Source organism: Podarcis tiliguerta (genome assembly GCF_965153285.1).
Source record: "Podarcis tiliguerta genome assembly, chromosome: 12".
Classification (NCBI taxonomy): Eukaryota; Metazoa; Chordata; class Lepidosauria; order Squamata; family Lacertidae; genus Podarcis; species Podarcis tiliguerta.
Window position 1 is genome coordinate 19,641,623 of NC_139545.1, and position 15,578 is coordinate 19,657,200.

At 45.3% G+C, this 15,578-nt stretch overlaps 1 protein-coding gene and 1 long non-coding RNA gene across 6 annotated transcripts in view; one reads left to right on the forward strand and one right to left on the reverse strand.

The window, feature by feature from the left end:
- Positions 1 to 5,567, forward strand: part of THRB (thyroid hormone receptor beta) — a 174,394-nt gene extending 168,827 nt beyond the window's left edge. For 4 of the 5 annotated variants that reach the window (XM_083405116.1, XM_083405118.1, XM_083405115.1 and 1 more), the window contains 3 exons: positions 729 to 875; positions 4,379 to 4,637; positions 5,292 to 5,567. In XM_083405116.1, the coding sequence (XP_083261242.1) occupies positions 729 to 875; positions 4,379 to 4,637; positions 5,292 to 5,533 (648 nt within the window). In that variant the 3' untranslated portion in view covers positions 5,534 to 5,567. The remainder of the gene's footprint in view (positions 1 to 728; positions 876 to 4,378; positions 4,638 to 5,291) is intronic. The other variant, XM_083405119.1, reaches the window with a different exon arrangement.
- Positions 1 to 15,578, reverse strand: part of LOC310660501 — a 40,061-nt gene that overhangs the window by 3,224 nt on the left and 21,259 nt on the right. Inside the window, exon 3 of the long non-coding RNA XR_014503445.1 lies at positions 1,188 to 1,233. This is a non-coding gene — a long non-coding RNA (uncharacterized lncRNA). The remainder of the gene's footprint in view (positions 1 to 1,187; positions 1,234 to 15,578) is intronic.

Below are 15,578 nucleotides of genomic sequence, written 5' to 3' on the forward strand. Positions count from 1 at the left end.
TCATGAAGAGTCGGACACGACTAAACAACAACAACATGTATTGGGCAAAGCATAAAAACGTCAACAGAACGCATATTTAACGTTCGCCTCTTTGACCTGAATTCCTGAACTTAGCTTCACCCCTCAAACCAAGTGATCAACTGTTGAGAGAATATAACCCGTGTTGGTTCCTATCCTGTCTGTTTTTCTTACCTGTCAGGTTAGCGCAGCTATAGGAATAGCCTTTGGCTATTATGAACTTTGGTGAAGCCTCACTGTCCCTCTAGCAAACGACAACAAATTATAGGAAAGGTCAGAAATTCCCCTCCTCTGACAAATTTAATGCCGAAGGACTTCTCTTCCTTTTGGATTTCAGGGGAGGATAAGTTTTCCTAGGTGGGACTGAGAAATGACACTCGCTTTAGGGTTTTGGGGTGAACAGCTAAATGGCTTCCACAAGATAACATAAATAGACAAGAATAGGTAGCTACATTTGCAAAGCACTGAGCTGCTTACACAAATGAGTAGTGGCATGTCAGAAACTTAGGCGTACAAGAGTTTGTCTTAGACAGTGGCTTCTTTTGAATACAAAAGTTAATTTTGCTAAGTAATAGCTACGGGGCTTTCTTACAAACAAAACAGAAGAAGTGATGGGTTTGAACTGCCAGCGCTCCACAAAAGTTTAAGAAGATTCCATGTCCACTGCAAATAAATTGTCTCCTTACAATGTTTTTCTTTTCTGTTGTTAGCCAGAGGATATTGGACAAGCACCAATAGTAAATGCCCCAGAAGGCGGGAAAGTAGATTTAGAAGCCTTCAGCCAGTTTACAAAAATTATCACACCAGCAATCACAAGAGTGGTGGATTTTGCCAAAAAGTTGCCTATGTTCTGTGAGGTACGGATTTCTTTCCAGTTTAACCTCTCTCTTTTTTCTTTCCTTCTCCTTTATTTATTTATTTTGCATGTAAATGTGAACTTTGTTTACCCCCCCTAAAAACAGCTTGAGATGGAATTTTATTTTATTTTGAGATAAGAGTTACAACACAGACAACAAAGTATACACACAACACTACAACAAGAACTAGGAATTAATAAACATACATATAACTATCTCATTATATCATGCCTGTGAGATATCCAGCTCACTAACTATATCACATCTAAGTTATATACTGTATATCATAGTCAGAAACAAAAATATAGGTACCTGTCAGTTGATTCAGATTTGATCAAAAGATTTGATGGGCTTCCACCTAGGAAGTAAAGAGAAATCATGGTTTTGAGATGATAGATAGATTAGATAGATAGATAGATCCCTTGCTTGCTGCCCATTCTGAGTAAGATTGTATGTAACCATCATCTCCCAAATTTAATTAATTAATTAAGTCCCTGCCTTTAGTCTCCAAGGAGCCCAGGGTGGGAATTTTATTAATGCACTGCTTTTTATGTAGTTTCTTTGGAGACTTCCTGTTATGTGCTATACACAACTTTGCCCCTGGATATGATGACTTAAGAAGGCCTTTATGCAGAAATACAGAGTCTATAGATTCGAAGTGATCACATAGCATAGCTGGGGTAGCTACCTGTGGCCCAATGTGGCAAAATTCCTGGATGTCATCTGGAATGTCAAATATGAAATCATAAACCAATCTGACCAGTGTACTAACTATAGTTGGACATATCCGTTGAAGTACTGCAGGGGTCATGTACAACATACTGAGAACTTTGTATTGTGTGTCCTTTATAGTCTCCTTAGTAGCTCTGACTAAAAAAAAGAAAAAGATCTCCAGGTTATCTCCAGGAAAATCTCCATTACCTTCCACAGACTCCCCTAAGTCATTTTTCCATGCATATAAATATGATGGATTCCAATGATGACATTTGAGGAAATTACAAACAGATGAAAACAGATCTTTAACCAGAGGGATAACATCACAACACGGATTAATCCAAAGTGCTACGATTGGAAGTGCAGCAAGGAGGCAGAAGAGTGCATTTAACCTTTTCCTCAAAAACACAATTGTTCCATTGAAAAATCCTCACCCTCATCTCTCAGCATTTGGGACTGGAGAAAGGGAGACTTGCCCAGAGAATGGGCTAGTCCATTTTTCAGCTTCCAGTTTAAAGCAGAACAAAATTATCGGGTGATGCTAAATCACCCGTGCGTGAAAACACCCTCTGTCTCTCTCACTCTCTCTTGTGTGTCCCTTTATCTGTTCCAGAACATTTTTTCAGTTGTTCCTTTCATACACAGATCTCAGATCATCCTTAGCTGTAGTGAAAGAGAGGGAGGATAACACTTCGTGCAAATGGCTTCCCTATTCCAAGTGAGTCTGGCCATTCTGGGCCACTTTCATGTAATTTCCCCGAACAAAAGATGTGGCTGGCACAGCTTTCCCGCTGCCCTTAAGCCATTCGCTCTGCCCCAATTCACCCTCTTTTGTCCAAACTTCAGAATACTCAACACAGCTGATAGCAAAACTCTGCAACACCATGCAAGTGCCAAATGAGTCTCAAAGGGAATGTGCTTGTTTCAAAATTATTAAACTAACCCTGTTCATTTTGGATAATTAGAATATATTTTAGCCCTCATTTTCTCTCTCTGCTTTTCTTGCCCCCCACCCTTCTTTTTGGTTATGAAACAACATCACTTCCCATTTGCCCCAACCTGTGTAAACTATTGAAGCTGATGTAGGGAAACCTGACTGAGTTCTTCTCCTTTGGCAATCACTCGTAGCCAAGTAAGATAGTCTTCTATAAACACGGTTTTAACAATGAGTGCGTAAGTGACTGTGGAGGCCAATTCTGGATCCACATGTCCTTCCACAGTGGGGACATTGGTTTCCAGGCAGGAGTTGATCACGGTGTGGATTTGCCAGCCAAGCGTGCCTTCCTCTTAGCAGTAGCATCAGTCACTCTCCCTATGAGTCAGATACTCTACACTTCAAGCTGGCAGCTGAGCCGGGGGAAAGATGACATTACAATCAAGTGTCAATTTTCCTTTGCAGGCAGACTACATTTTTCAAAAACGTTCGGCCACTGGAACATTGCTTTCACTTCTGCTAAGCCATGATCCCTTCGCCCACTCAGAAGGTTTTTTTTGTCGAGATTAAATGTAATCACTGTGTCAGTACTATAAATAACTACTCCCAACCCCACCGACAGACAGACAGACACACACACCTCTCAACTTGACTTGAAAATAAAATAACTTAATAACTGAAGCCAAAATGGAACAGATTTTTGTTCCCATAACTACTTTATGTTATGGACTACGGGTGATTTAATAGTGCTACAGAACTAATAACAAGAAGGCCTCCTACCCTGAAGGGTTCGAATTTACATTGGCCAATGGGCTGAAGGTTTTGTGGGGGACAAAGATGGTTATAGCGGTTGTATAACACAAGTATGTACCATTGCTGGGTCATTCACATTATTATTAATTACTATTATTATTGTTAGCTTTTTACACCAAAGTGTCTCAAAGCAACCTACATCATAATAATAAAAGTAGCAAGCAACATTAAAACCAATTATAAAAGCAGCAGCAAAAAAGATTTAAAGTGCAAATCCAGAAATATATATAAAAGATACATATCCTACCCACCTCACATCAAAGGATGAGCCCAATAAAGAGGCAGAAAACATAGCTAATTACCATCTCAATTAATGACCGAAGGCCTTCCTAAATGCAAATGTTTTTGCCTGGCACCTAGAACCAGACAAAGATGGCACCAGTTGTGCTTCCCGGAGGAGAACTTTCCATAAGTGGGGAACCACCACTGAGAAGGCCATTTCTCATGTCCCTCAGGTGAGGCACACAGAGAAGGACCTCCGATGATGATCGCAGGTTCCAGGCTGGTTTATGTGGGGAGAAGCAGTTGTTGAGGTCCTGAGCCACCTAAGACTTTATGGGTCAAAACCAACTAAAACCAGCTAAAACGGTAGCTAGTGCAGTTGTGCCAGATTTGGTATAATATGAATTCTGCTGATTTCTGAATGAGCTGCCGTTTTCAAAAGCAGCCCCAAGTATGACACATTGCAATAATATTACTGTAATAGATAGTGATTTATTAATTATACAATCATCATCATCAAAATAGTAATAATAAATTAAACTGCTTTGAATGTATACCTATCCCATCTTGACTCTCCAGTAATCCCCAAGTCTCAGTGAAGGGTGAAAAATGACAATGACTTCTTTGAAGGTGGCATGTGGATCACATCATTAGGAATACTCTCTCGGCAGGTTTTAGTGATCACTTCAAAGGAAGTGATAAAGGGAAGGAATGAAAGGAAACTGCATACAGGGGTGGTGCCAATATTTATTTTACTTTTTAGCATTTAGCCTTTCACTTAAGTGCAGGAAAACTGATTCTCACTTGCCATTCTCCGCAGCTGCCATGTGAAGACCAGATCATCCTTCTGAAAGGTTGTTGCATGGAGATTATGTCCCTCAGAGCAGCAGTTCGCTATGACCCCGAGAGCGAGACTTTGACCCTGAATGGGGAGATGGCGGTGACCAGGGGCCAGCTGAAAAATGGGGGCCTTGGAGTTGTATCAGATGCCATTTTTGACCTGGGCATGTCATTGTCATCATTCAACCTAGATGACACGGAAGTCGCTCTCCTACAGGCGGTACTGCTGATGTCTTCAGGTGAGTATGAAAATAGTTTAGTAATTTACACTCTGGCCACTACACCACACTGGCCTTCCTAGAGTACTTCTCTAGGGAAATAAATATGGGGAGAGCAAAATTAAGCCTAGTGTGCACATATACAGCGGTACCTCGGTTTTCGAACGTCTCAGAAGTCGAACATTTCGGTTTTCGGACGCCATAAACCCAGAAGTAAATACAATACTTCCGTTTTCGAACGTGTCTCGGAAGTCAAACATGCCACGCAGCTTCTGCTGAGTGGAAGCTCTGGAGGCCTAGCTGTCGGCTGTTTTAGAACGTTTCGGAACTCGAATGGTCTTCCAGAACGGATTACGTTCCAAAACCAAAGTACCACTGTATTGTTTTACCAAAACATATAAGGTAAAATTCTCAATTGGCAATTTCTCCCATGTTCTAGGGATAGATCTAGGGATCCCATGTTCATAGGGATGTTTTGCCCAAGAGACAATTCTGGTTCTCTGAAGCTTCAGGGAAGCTGTGTCAGAATCAACTTGCATTGGGAAATACTGTGGGCACCTGCCACTGAGCAATATCAATTTATTAAAATCTGACTGAGCTCTGCAGAAGGTACTGTTTAAGTAGTCCGGGGTGGATGTAAGGAAATAACTTATGCCTTTCGTCTAAATTACACAGATCGTCCGGGTCTTGTCAGCGTCGAGAGAATAGAAAAGTGCCAAGAGGGCTTCCTCCTGGCATTTGAACACTACATTAATTACAGAAAGCATCACATTGCACACTTTTGGCCAAAACTGCTGATGAAAGTGACGGACCTACGAATGATTGGCGCCTGTCATGCTAGCCGCTTCCTGCACATGAAGGTGGAATGCCCAACAGAACTCTTTCCCCCTTTGTTCCTGGAAGTTTTTGAGGATTAAAAAGACTGGAGAGGTTCTCGAAAATCCTATAGCACTACTGGGTGTCTGTCATTTCATTCCATTGCCTAGTATTTTCTCTCTCTCTCTTTTTGTGTCCATTTCCATTTTGTTCCACCTTGTTTTTTGTTTGGAGGATTATTTTTGATAGGCACGATTGATGATCTCCCTTCAATGCGGGTACTTGTGACAATTGCATTTGTGTGTGTGTGTGTGTGTGTCCTTTTGATGTGAATCCTTTGAAAGTTTGACATTGGAAATACAAATGAATCCGTTTCATTCACCAGCATTCAGGTGCTCATAAGCTCACGCTCATCACTGCTTGGAGAGAGGTGGGAAAATAAGCTGAACCAGTAGGGAAACAAATAGATACTCAGATCTTTATATTTTTTAATTCTGCCATATTTTGTACAGTATTATCTCACTTTCAGGACACGAGGTATTTGCTACAATCTAGCAAGTGTTAGGCTCGCCTAAGTACCAGCTGAAATCGATAGGACTTAACCATGCCTAACTTTCACCTGATTGCAACCATGGTGTTTAGTAGTTCTTAAGAGAGTGCATCTTAATTTAGCCAAAGACTTCCATAATTGCCATCATTGCTTTGAGATCAGAATGGGTATCTTACAAGTAAATAAATAAAACCTTTTGTATTTTTAAATCCTTTTAAAAAAAACCTAGTAGGTCAGTGCTCCAAAAAGTGCGGAAAGTCCTTCGTTTGTTTCTATTTACCATATTTTATTGGGATGTGTGAATGAAAGTCACACCTACTAGAATAAGAACTGACATTTGGAACCTACATTGCCCCAAGTCTTCTAAAACAAATTTGACTTCATGTTGCTAAATAGGGGAAATTGCTATATGGTCGTACCCTGGTTTTCGAACAGCTTAGTTCTCAAATGTTTTGGCTCCCGAAAGCCGCAAACCCGGAAGTGAGTATTCCGGTTTGCAAACGTTCTTTGGAACCTGAATGGGCTTCTGCGGCTTCGGATTGAGTGCAGGAAGCTCCTGCAGCCAATTTATACCCCAGATGGGCGGGGTATAAATAATAAATTATTATTATTATTATTATTAATCGGAAGCCGTGCCTTGGTTTTCAAACATTTCCGGAAGTCGAATGGACTTCTGGAACGGATTCTGTTCGACAACCAAGGTACGACTATATTAATCATCCAGGCTTTTAGGGAGGAGCCGGAGAAACCTGATAGTTTTGGGCTCTATCCATTCATTTCTTATGAGTGCAGGAACTCTGATAGGCACACCAAAAATACCCCCCTGTAAAATGAGGATGGGGAACTTGTGGTTGTCCTCCCAAAGACCCTTGGCCATGGTGGCTGGCAGTGGCGTAGCGTGGGTTGTCAGCACCCGGGGCAAGGGAAGTAATTTGCGCCCCCTAACCCATGGATTTGCGCACCCTAACCCTAACCCCCAGATGTTGCGCCCGGTGCGGCCGGCCCCCCTTGCACCCCCCCCACGCTACGCCACTGGTGGCTGGAGCTGATAGGAGTTGGCACCCAGCAGCAAATGGAGAGCACAGCTTCCCCATCACTGCTGCAAGGGCTACCTCATTAATTTCTATAGATGCAGAAAACCCATAGGCACACACAAGATTTGAATAAGGCATTTCTGAGTGTGTGCGAGCACTTTCTGCATGTCCGATGACTTCTGCGACTCTGGATTGGGAGAATTTAAAGGAAGAGTCAGAATTGCTCTGAAAACCTGTTCTTGCCGCTGCTTGTCCACCAGGTTTCTCTTACGCACAGCAACCCAGGCCTTGTGGGCGGGGAGGGGGGGTTGCAGTGATTTTTAGGAAGTCATTAGCTTGCACCAGGCGTCCTATTGGGAAGACCCAGTTTTCTGAGTGCATGTTCTGGAAGTTGGGCAATAGGGGCAGTACAGGATTCCTTCTGGTGTACCGACCTCCCCGCTGCACCAAGGATTCCCTGCCCGAGCTGCTTCAGGTCGTGGCGGATGTCCTCCTGGAGACACCTAGTTTGGTTGTCCTAGGGGATTTTAATATCCATGCCGACACGACCTTACAAGGGGCCGCTCGGGACTTCGTGGAAAGCATGGCCTCCATGGGGCTGTCCCTGAATAAGTTTGGCCCAACCCATAGCCGCGGACATGCCTTGGACCTGGTGTTTACCTCAATGGATGTTGGTGATCTGACACTAAGTAAAAGCGAAACAAAAGAAGTGCCATGGTCAGATCACTTCCTGGTGCAACTTGACTTCTCCGCGACCCTTCCCCTCTGCAGGGAGGTGGGACCGATTCGGATGGTCCGCCCCCGCCACTTAATGGATCCAAATGGTTTCCAGAGAGTGGTAGGGGATGCTTTATCCCATGTTGATGGCCTTTCAGCTGATTCCCTGGTGGCCCGCTGGAATGTGGAGTTAACCAGGGCTATTGACTGTTTGGCTCCGAAGCGCCCTCTCCGATTGCATGGAGCCCGGACAGCCCCGTGGTTTTCCACGGATCTGAGGGCAATGAAACAATCGTTGAGACGGCTAGAGCGCCGGTGGCGGAGGACCCATTCTGAAGCTGACCGGACACAGGTTAGAGCTCAATGTCGAGCCTACCAAGTGGCAGTAGCGACGGCGAAGAAGACTTTCTTCACCGCCTCTATTGCATCTGCAGAAAACAGCAGCAGGAGACTTTTTCAGGTGGTTCGCAATCTAGCGGAACCACCTGCTACATCGGGGCCCAGTACGGGCCACATGATCTCCTGCAATGATTTTGCAAAGTTTTTTGCAGATAAAGTCGCTCAGATTCGGGAAGAGGTCGATGCCACCGTGGGAGCAGGGCCGGGGCGGGAGAGTGCTAGAGTCCTGTCTAGTCAAATTGCGTGGGATCAATTCCAATCTGTTACCTCCGAGGATGTGGACAGGCTGCTTGGACGAGTGAAACCAACCACCTGTCTCCTTGATCCTTGCCCATCCTGGCTTATAAAAGCTAGCTGGGAAGGGCTGGGCGATGGGCTTCGTGGGGTGGTGAATGCTTCCCTCCGTGAGGGAGTCTTCCCAGACCCGCTGAAAGAGGCGGTTATTAAACCGCTTCTTAAAAAACCATCTTTAGATGCGGCCACGATGGCCAACTATCGCCCAGTCTCAAATCTTCCATTCTTGGGCAAGGTGATTGAGCGAGTGGTGGCTGAACAACTCCAGGCACGCCTGGAAGAAGCGGACCATTTGGATCCCTTCCAGTCGGGATTCAGGCCTCATCACGGGACTGAAACTGCCTTGGTCGCACTGGTTGATGATCTCCGGCGGGCTAGGGACAAAGGTGAGAGCTGTTTCCTAGTTCTGCTGGATCTCTCAGCGGCGTTTGATACCATCGACCATAACATCCTTCTGGACCGTCTTGAGGGGCTGGGAGCTGGGGGTACTGTCATACAGTGGTTCCGCTCCTTCCTCCTGGGCCGTGTTCAGAAAGTTGTGGTGGGGGATGAGTGTTCAGACCCCTGGGCTCTCACTTGTGGGGTGCCTCAGGGTTCTGTCCTCTCCCCCATGCTTTTTAACATCTATATGCAGCCGCTGGGAGAGATCATCAGGAGGTTTGGGCTGGGTGTTCATCAGTATGCGGATGATACCCAGCTCTACCTCTCTTTCAAATCAGAACCAGTGAAGGCGGTGACGGTCCTGTGTGAGTGTCTGGAGGCGGTTGGAGGATGGATGGCGGCAAACAGATTGAGATTGAATCCTGACAAGACAGAAGTACTGTTTCTGGGGGACAGGAGGCGGGCAGGTGTGGAGGATTCCCTGGTCCTGAATGGGGTAACTGTGCCCCTGAAGGACCAGGTGCGCAGCCTGGGAGTCATTTTGGACTCACAGCTGTCCATGGAGGCACAGGTTAAATCCGTGTCCAGGGCAGCTGTGTACCAGCTCCATCTGGTACGTAGGCTGAGACCCTATCTGCCCACGGACTGCCTTGCCAGAGTGGTGCATGCTCTGGTTATCTCCCGCTTGGACTACTGCAATGCGCTCTACGTGGGGCTACCTTTGAAGGTGACCCGGAAACTACAACTAATCCAGAATGCAGCGGCCAGACTGGTGACTGGGAGCAGCCGCCGAGACCATATAACACCGGTCTTGAAAGACCTACATTGGCTCCCAGTACGTTTCCGAGCACAATTCAAAGTGTTGGTGCTGACCTTTAAAGCCCTAAACGGCCTCGGTCCAGCATACCTGAAGGAGCGTCTCCACCCCCATCGCTCTACCCGGACACTGAGGTCCAGCACCGAGGGCCTTCTGGCGGTTCCCTCACTGCGAGAAGCCAAGTTACAGGGAACCAGGCAGAGGGCCTTCTCGGTAGTGGCACCCTCCCTGTGGAACGCCCTCCCACCAGATGTCAAAGAGAACAACAACTACCAGACTTTTAGAAGACATCTGAAGGCAGCCCTGTTTAGGGAAGCTTTTAATGTTTGATGTATCATAGTATTTTAATATTCTTTTGGAAGCCGCCCAGAGTGGCTGGGGAAACCCAGCCAGATGGGCGGGGTATAAATAATAAATTATTATTATTATTATTATTATAAACTCAAAGCATATAAATCAGGGGCAGCCCACATGGTGGCATCCAGTTGTTGTGGATCACAACTCTCATCAGCCCCAGCAAACATGGCCACTGGTCAGGGATGATGGGAACTGGAGTCCGTGACATCTAGAAGGGGCCATGTTGGCTACTCCCGGAAACGTAGGCAAGAGAAATTGACATAGCCCTAAAATACAAATGTATTTGTACTTAAGACTCTACAACTTCATTCTAGCAGTTTAATGACCATTCCCACAACCACAGTAGGGACTTCCCATCCATTCCTAGTGGCCTTTTTGACATTGTGGGCGGAATCTTGAGGTGAAAATGGGTTGTCTGAATGCTTTTCCGAGACCCAGATTCAAAAATCATTTGCAGGGGTGGGCTAAATTCACAGGTCACATCCACACCGTGTATCCACGTGGCTTCCTCTGAAGAATCCTGGGAACTGTAGTTTGTTAAGCGTGCTAGGAATTGCAGCTCTGCGAAAGGTAAATTTCACTTCCAGGATACTTTGGGGAAAGCCGTGTGCTTTTAATGTGTGGTATAGATGCGACCACAGAGTATTTGAAATGACTACTGTCTCTCCTTTTATAGAAATCTCTATAAAACTGACCATAAAGGGAAAACAGCTTTAAAAGTTACGCCAACCAAGCCCTTTACACTTCATCCTTTTCCCTAGTTAAGATAATGGGTTGCATTTTAGACTTGATTTTCCTTTTTTCTCCCCCTTCCCTGAAAACAATTCTTTTCCTCTGATAGATTAGTACCAAACTGTGCAGGACCAAGCTCTCCTGCTGCTGTATTCTGTTAATCCAGAATCAGTGCATGTGGGGCTGTTCTGATGGTGATATTTAAACAGGCTAGATATGCAGTTCATGGAACACCTACCGTATTTTTCGCCCCATAGGACGCACCATGGTTTTTGGGGGGGAAATAAAGGGGGGAAAATTTATCCCCCCCCCCAGGCACTTGTGGGGCCGGCAGCGGGGAGAAACGCTCTTCTCCCCACCGCCCGCCTTCAGATCAGGTCCGGGGACAGCGGGAAGATGCGCTGCACCTCCCCACTGTCCCCGGAGCTTGCGGGGCTGGCGGCGGGGTCTCCCCGTCGTCAGCCTCCAAACCACTTCGGGAGACAGTGAGATGGCAGCGTTCCGCCTCCCTCTGTCCCCCGACCTTGTGGGACTGGCGCTGGGGCTCTCCTGAAGCCTGGAGAGCGAGAGGGGTCAGTGCGCACTGACCCCTCTCGCTCTCCAGGCTTCAGCGAAAGCCTGCATTCGCCCCATAGGACGCACCCAGATTTCCCCTTCATTTTTGGAGGGGAAAAAGTGCGTCCTATAGGGCGAAAAATACGGTAATTTATTTGCTGTGAACTGCTCTCATTTTTTATATGATGCATCAGGCAAGCCCTTCTCTTTCCCCCCCTTTTCTTTTCATTTCCCTGTTAGGCTTATTCTCAAAATACGCTTTTTGAATCCTTCCATACTACCCTGTGCATTCACATATCAGTAAGTAACAAAGGCGATAGACCCTTTCACTGCCTGTCTACAATCACTCTCATAGTGACTGTAACCCGGGGCAAGGACCCCAGGAAACGTGAATCTAGTCCGTGCTGCAGCCAGCAGGGGCTTAGTGCCTGCACTTCTGAAACAACAAGTTCCCACGCCACATAGCAAACTGCTTTGGCAATCAATCAACATTAGTTCCAGAAGCGGCATGTGTTACGTCTTCTGTTGCAAGAAGACGACGACAATTCCGCAAACCCTTGGGAGCCGTGTCGGTCCAGAACAATCGCTAGAAGTCTAGACCCAGAGCACCATTGTATACTCTGGAAAAATTCTGTACTCAGGAAGACTTTCACTGTGGACAAAATGAGAACAGTAGAGTTCTTTTCAGCCATGCTTCATTCCATTAGCAAAGGAAGTCTTTTGAGTGCTCATGCACCAAACCGTGTCATCACATGGTGGACATTAATCAAGTCCATGGCCCCGTAATCCAATACAGAGTTAGGTGTGCTTAAACTCACTGATTTCGATGACTTAGGTTAGGTTGTGATCCATGTTAGCAAATGCCTAAACATGCCGTATATATTTTTCACAGTCTATATGAATTTGGGGTTGGGGGGGGGGAGAATGAGAGGCTCCTAAACAGTCACAGAAGAAACAAAGGCATCATGTTGAGTCCTTTTGTTTTTTAACTGCTGCAAAACAAAAGTCATTACAAAAGTTATTACTGCAAGAGTAATAACCCACATCCATAGTGAAAAGTGTTAACATAGATCAATTCATGAATGAGGCATCCAAGAGGTTGCATAATATTCTCTCGGGTGCCAGATACGTCTACAGAACCTAATATCCCCTGTCTCCAGAGGGACAGTTGTTGCCATAAAAGAGGCAATTGTGAGCTTTTGTGATGCCTTTTGTTTCATAAGCTTCTGATAGCATAAGAATATGCAAAATTTCAAAGTAAGCTTCACCTGGTCTCTTTCACCAGCTTAAGTCATTTGAAAATGCTTATCCAAAAATTCAATTGGATCAACTCAGGGAATTTCTTTTTCTCCAAAAGACGAACAAATTCAAAATAGATCAACCATCTGCCCAGATAAATGTGTCTTGTCAAATACCTGCTTTACAAATATTACAGGCAAATACATCACAAGTTGGAACCGGCCCTCGTCAGCTTACTTAATAAGGAGATAAGTGGAGTTTGAAAGTGCTGCAGTTCAATCTACATCTATGGAAATAGATGTGGGTGAGCAGTACTTAAGGTGTCCTCTAGACCATGGGCTGCTGATAACTTCCTCATGGTTATTGCCTCCCATGGTCTGAAAACCTTTCCTGGCATATTTTATACAAAACGTAACCTCAGGCTGCAATCCTGTGCCCAGTTACCTGGAGTAAGCCCCACTGAATGCAATAGGACTTACTTTTGAGTAGACATATATAGCATTGCACTGTTGGTAAAAAGCAGAAAACCACCCATGATTGGTATATTAGGCATGGCCAAACTTGGCCCTCCAGATATTTTGGGACTACAGCTCCCATGATCCCTAGCTAACAGGACCAGTGGTCAAGGATGATGGGAAATGTAGTCCTAAAACATCTGGAGGGCCAAGTTTGGGCATAGGACTTGCACCCTCCCTAACCCTACAGAATCAAGCATTTATGCCATCATGATGGCCCAACTCCTCCTTGGCCTTGCCAGATTCTTTTAGCAGATGCTAAACTGGGCAGTTGATGATATCAGAAATGCAGGCACTTCACAGTCCTGTCTTGGAAGTTTCCCTGTTTCTTCCCATTTCTCAGCACATATCATCAAGCGCATGTGGGGAATGTCTGGCATAATCACCTGAATTCAGCATTGCTTAATATAAATTTCAAAGACTCGAGTCCCCAATTCAGAGAACCCTGCATGCGGAGGAAACATGTAAATTTTAAAACTGGATTAATAGGGAACAAATGAGTAACGTGAAATGAAATACGGCAAGGCTGTTGGGTCTGGGGGCATCCTTAAAGCCATTTAGTCAAGAGCTGTTTTTCTTGAAAGCCTTCAGCGCCCCAGACACACAAAGACAACTGTCTCCCTTCACATCTTTTAAAAGTAGCCCTAGGGTAGTAAGATGAGAACCATTTGGCATTTTCTTGATCAAAATCCCACTTCCCAGTTCTTGCTTGAGCCATTAGCCATGGAGGCTGCTCCATTACCAAAATGGGACGGCTGCCCCATCAATCTCAGTTCCTCCAAGAAGACCTGCATGTCTTCTGTCTTACAACCGGTCCAGGGGCTGGTCTTGGCTACTTGCTTCCTCCACCTTAGGCTCCTACAAGTCTGCCTCTGCCTTGCAGGGAGAGTCAGCAGAGAGGAGGATGGGGACAAAACCAAAATTAGTTGGCTCCACCTGTCATTGGCTCTTGCTCTGCCTACTGCTTGCTTCCTGCCCTCTTGGTCCTAGTACAATCAAATCGGTTCCCGAACACCTCCGTTATCATACGTAAGTGTTCTGGTTTTTGAACGTTTTTCGGAAGCCGAACATCCGACGCGGCTCCTGCTTGAGTGCAAGAAGCTCTTGCAGCCAATCGGAAGCCACGCCTCGGTTGTTGAACGTTTCGGAAGCCAAACGGGATTCCGGAATGGAATATGTTCGACAACCGAGGTTTTACTGTCCAGTATGCGCATTTTCCATAACGGTGCAAGCAGCGGCTTGTGGGTAGCCAGTTTAGGTCAGGGTGCAGGGTAAAACGTGACCCTGCTCACATTTTCTGCCTTCCAGCCCCTCCCAGCCCACTAATAAATTAATGCTGAAATCATATGCATGTTTACTCGCCAGCAAGTCCCATTCAGTTTGATGGCCCCTGCTCTCATGTTAAGTAGGTATAGGCTTACAGCCTGAAATAAAAGGAACATCAATTTATGGGTCTCACCAGTGCTTTTTTCCCTGGCGGTAGGCAGGGGTATGCATACTCCTAAACATTTTGTGAACCTTTGTACTTTTGTCCATTTACTGTATTTATTTTTCCCGATTTGAACTATAAAATGGTGATTTTCTTGAGTCAAAATGAGAGTACCGCTGAACATTTTTTTAGGGGGAAAAGCACTGGGGCTCCCCTACTCTGGCCCAAAGTCCCAATCTGACTTTTAATACTTTCTCCAAACAAAAATAATCATCACACACTGAAGGGATGTACCCAAAGGTTCCTTTGCAGTGGAGGAAAAGCATCTTCTGCCAGCCCAGCCAAATGGCCCCATTGCACATCTAGCTCCACAACTTTCCCATTGTTTTCTAAGGGCTGAGGAACACCCTTTCCGCCATTTGCAACAAGGAATCCTTCTGTTCATATGAAGCATTTCCCATCATGGATGAGAACGGGAGGCACAGAGCTGCAGGTGGCACTTTAGGACTACTGTCCAACATCATAGGTCACTAGTTCTTTGTTACTCAGTATTCTAAAGCACCTTTTTAGACAAAAACGTTAAGTGGTAGTTGGTTAGCAATGCGCACTATGCTTCAGAGACACTTAAGGCTGCAACTCTTAAGCATGTCTACTCAGAAGTAAGTCCTACTTAATTCAATGGGACTCACTAGGTAAGTGCAGCCCAATTCACTAAGTTACCATCAAGTCATCAATCACAACTCAATAGCCATTTTGTACTTCGGAGACGGTCTAGCAAAATGTAAGGGTGTTAAATCCTTATTTCAGTCACTCCGGTTTTTTTACATTTGTAGCTCCACAGGCTTTTCAGCGATTTCACTGTTCATTTACACCAGGGGGAGAGAGCAGAATTGGGACCTATGTTTGAGTCCTTAGTTTGTTTAAATATGTGTGGGGTATTTTTTAAAAAAATGAACATAGTCCTCAGTCCTGCCAAGGTTGGTAAACTATAAGGTTTTGTCAAATCCTGGCCAGCGTCTTGGGTAGATTTCAGAACCGACTACTCATAGTGGCAAATCCTACACCCAGTATTTTTTTCTGTGTGGATTGAGCCTTTTGGCAGAACACAACAAAGATGATTTTTTACA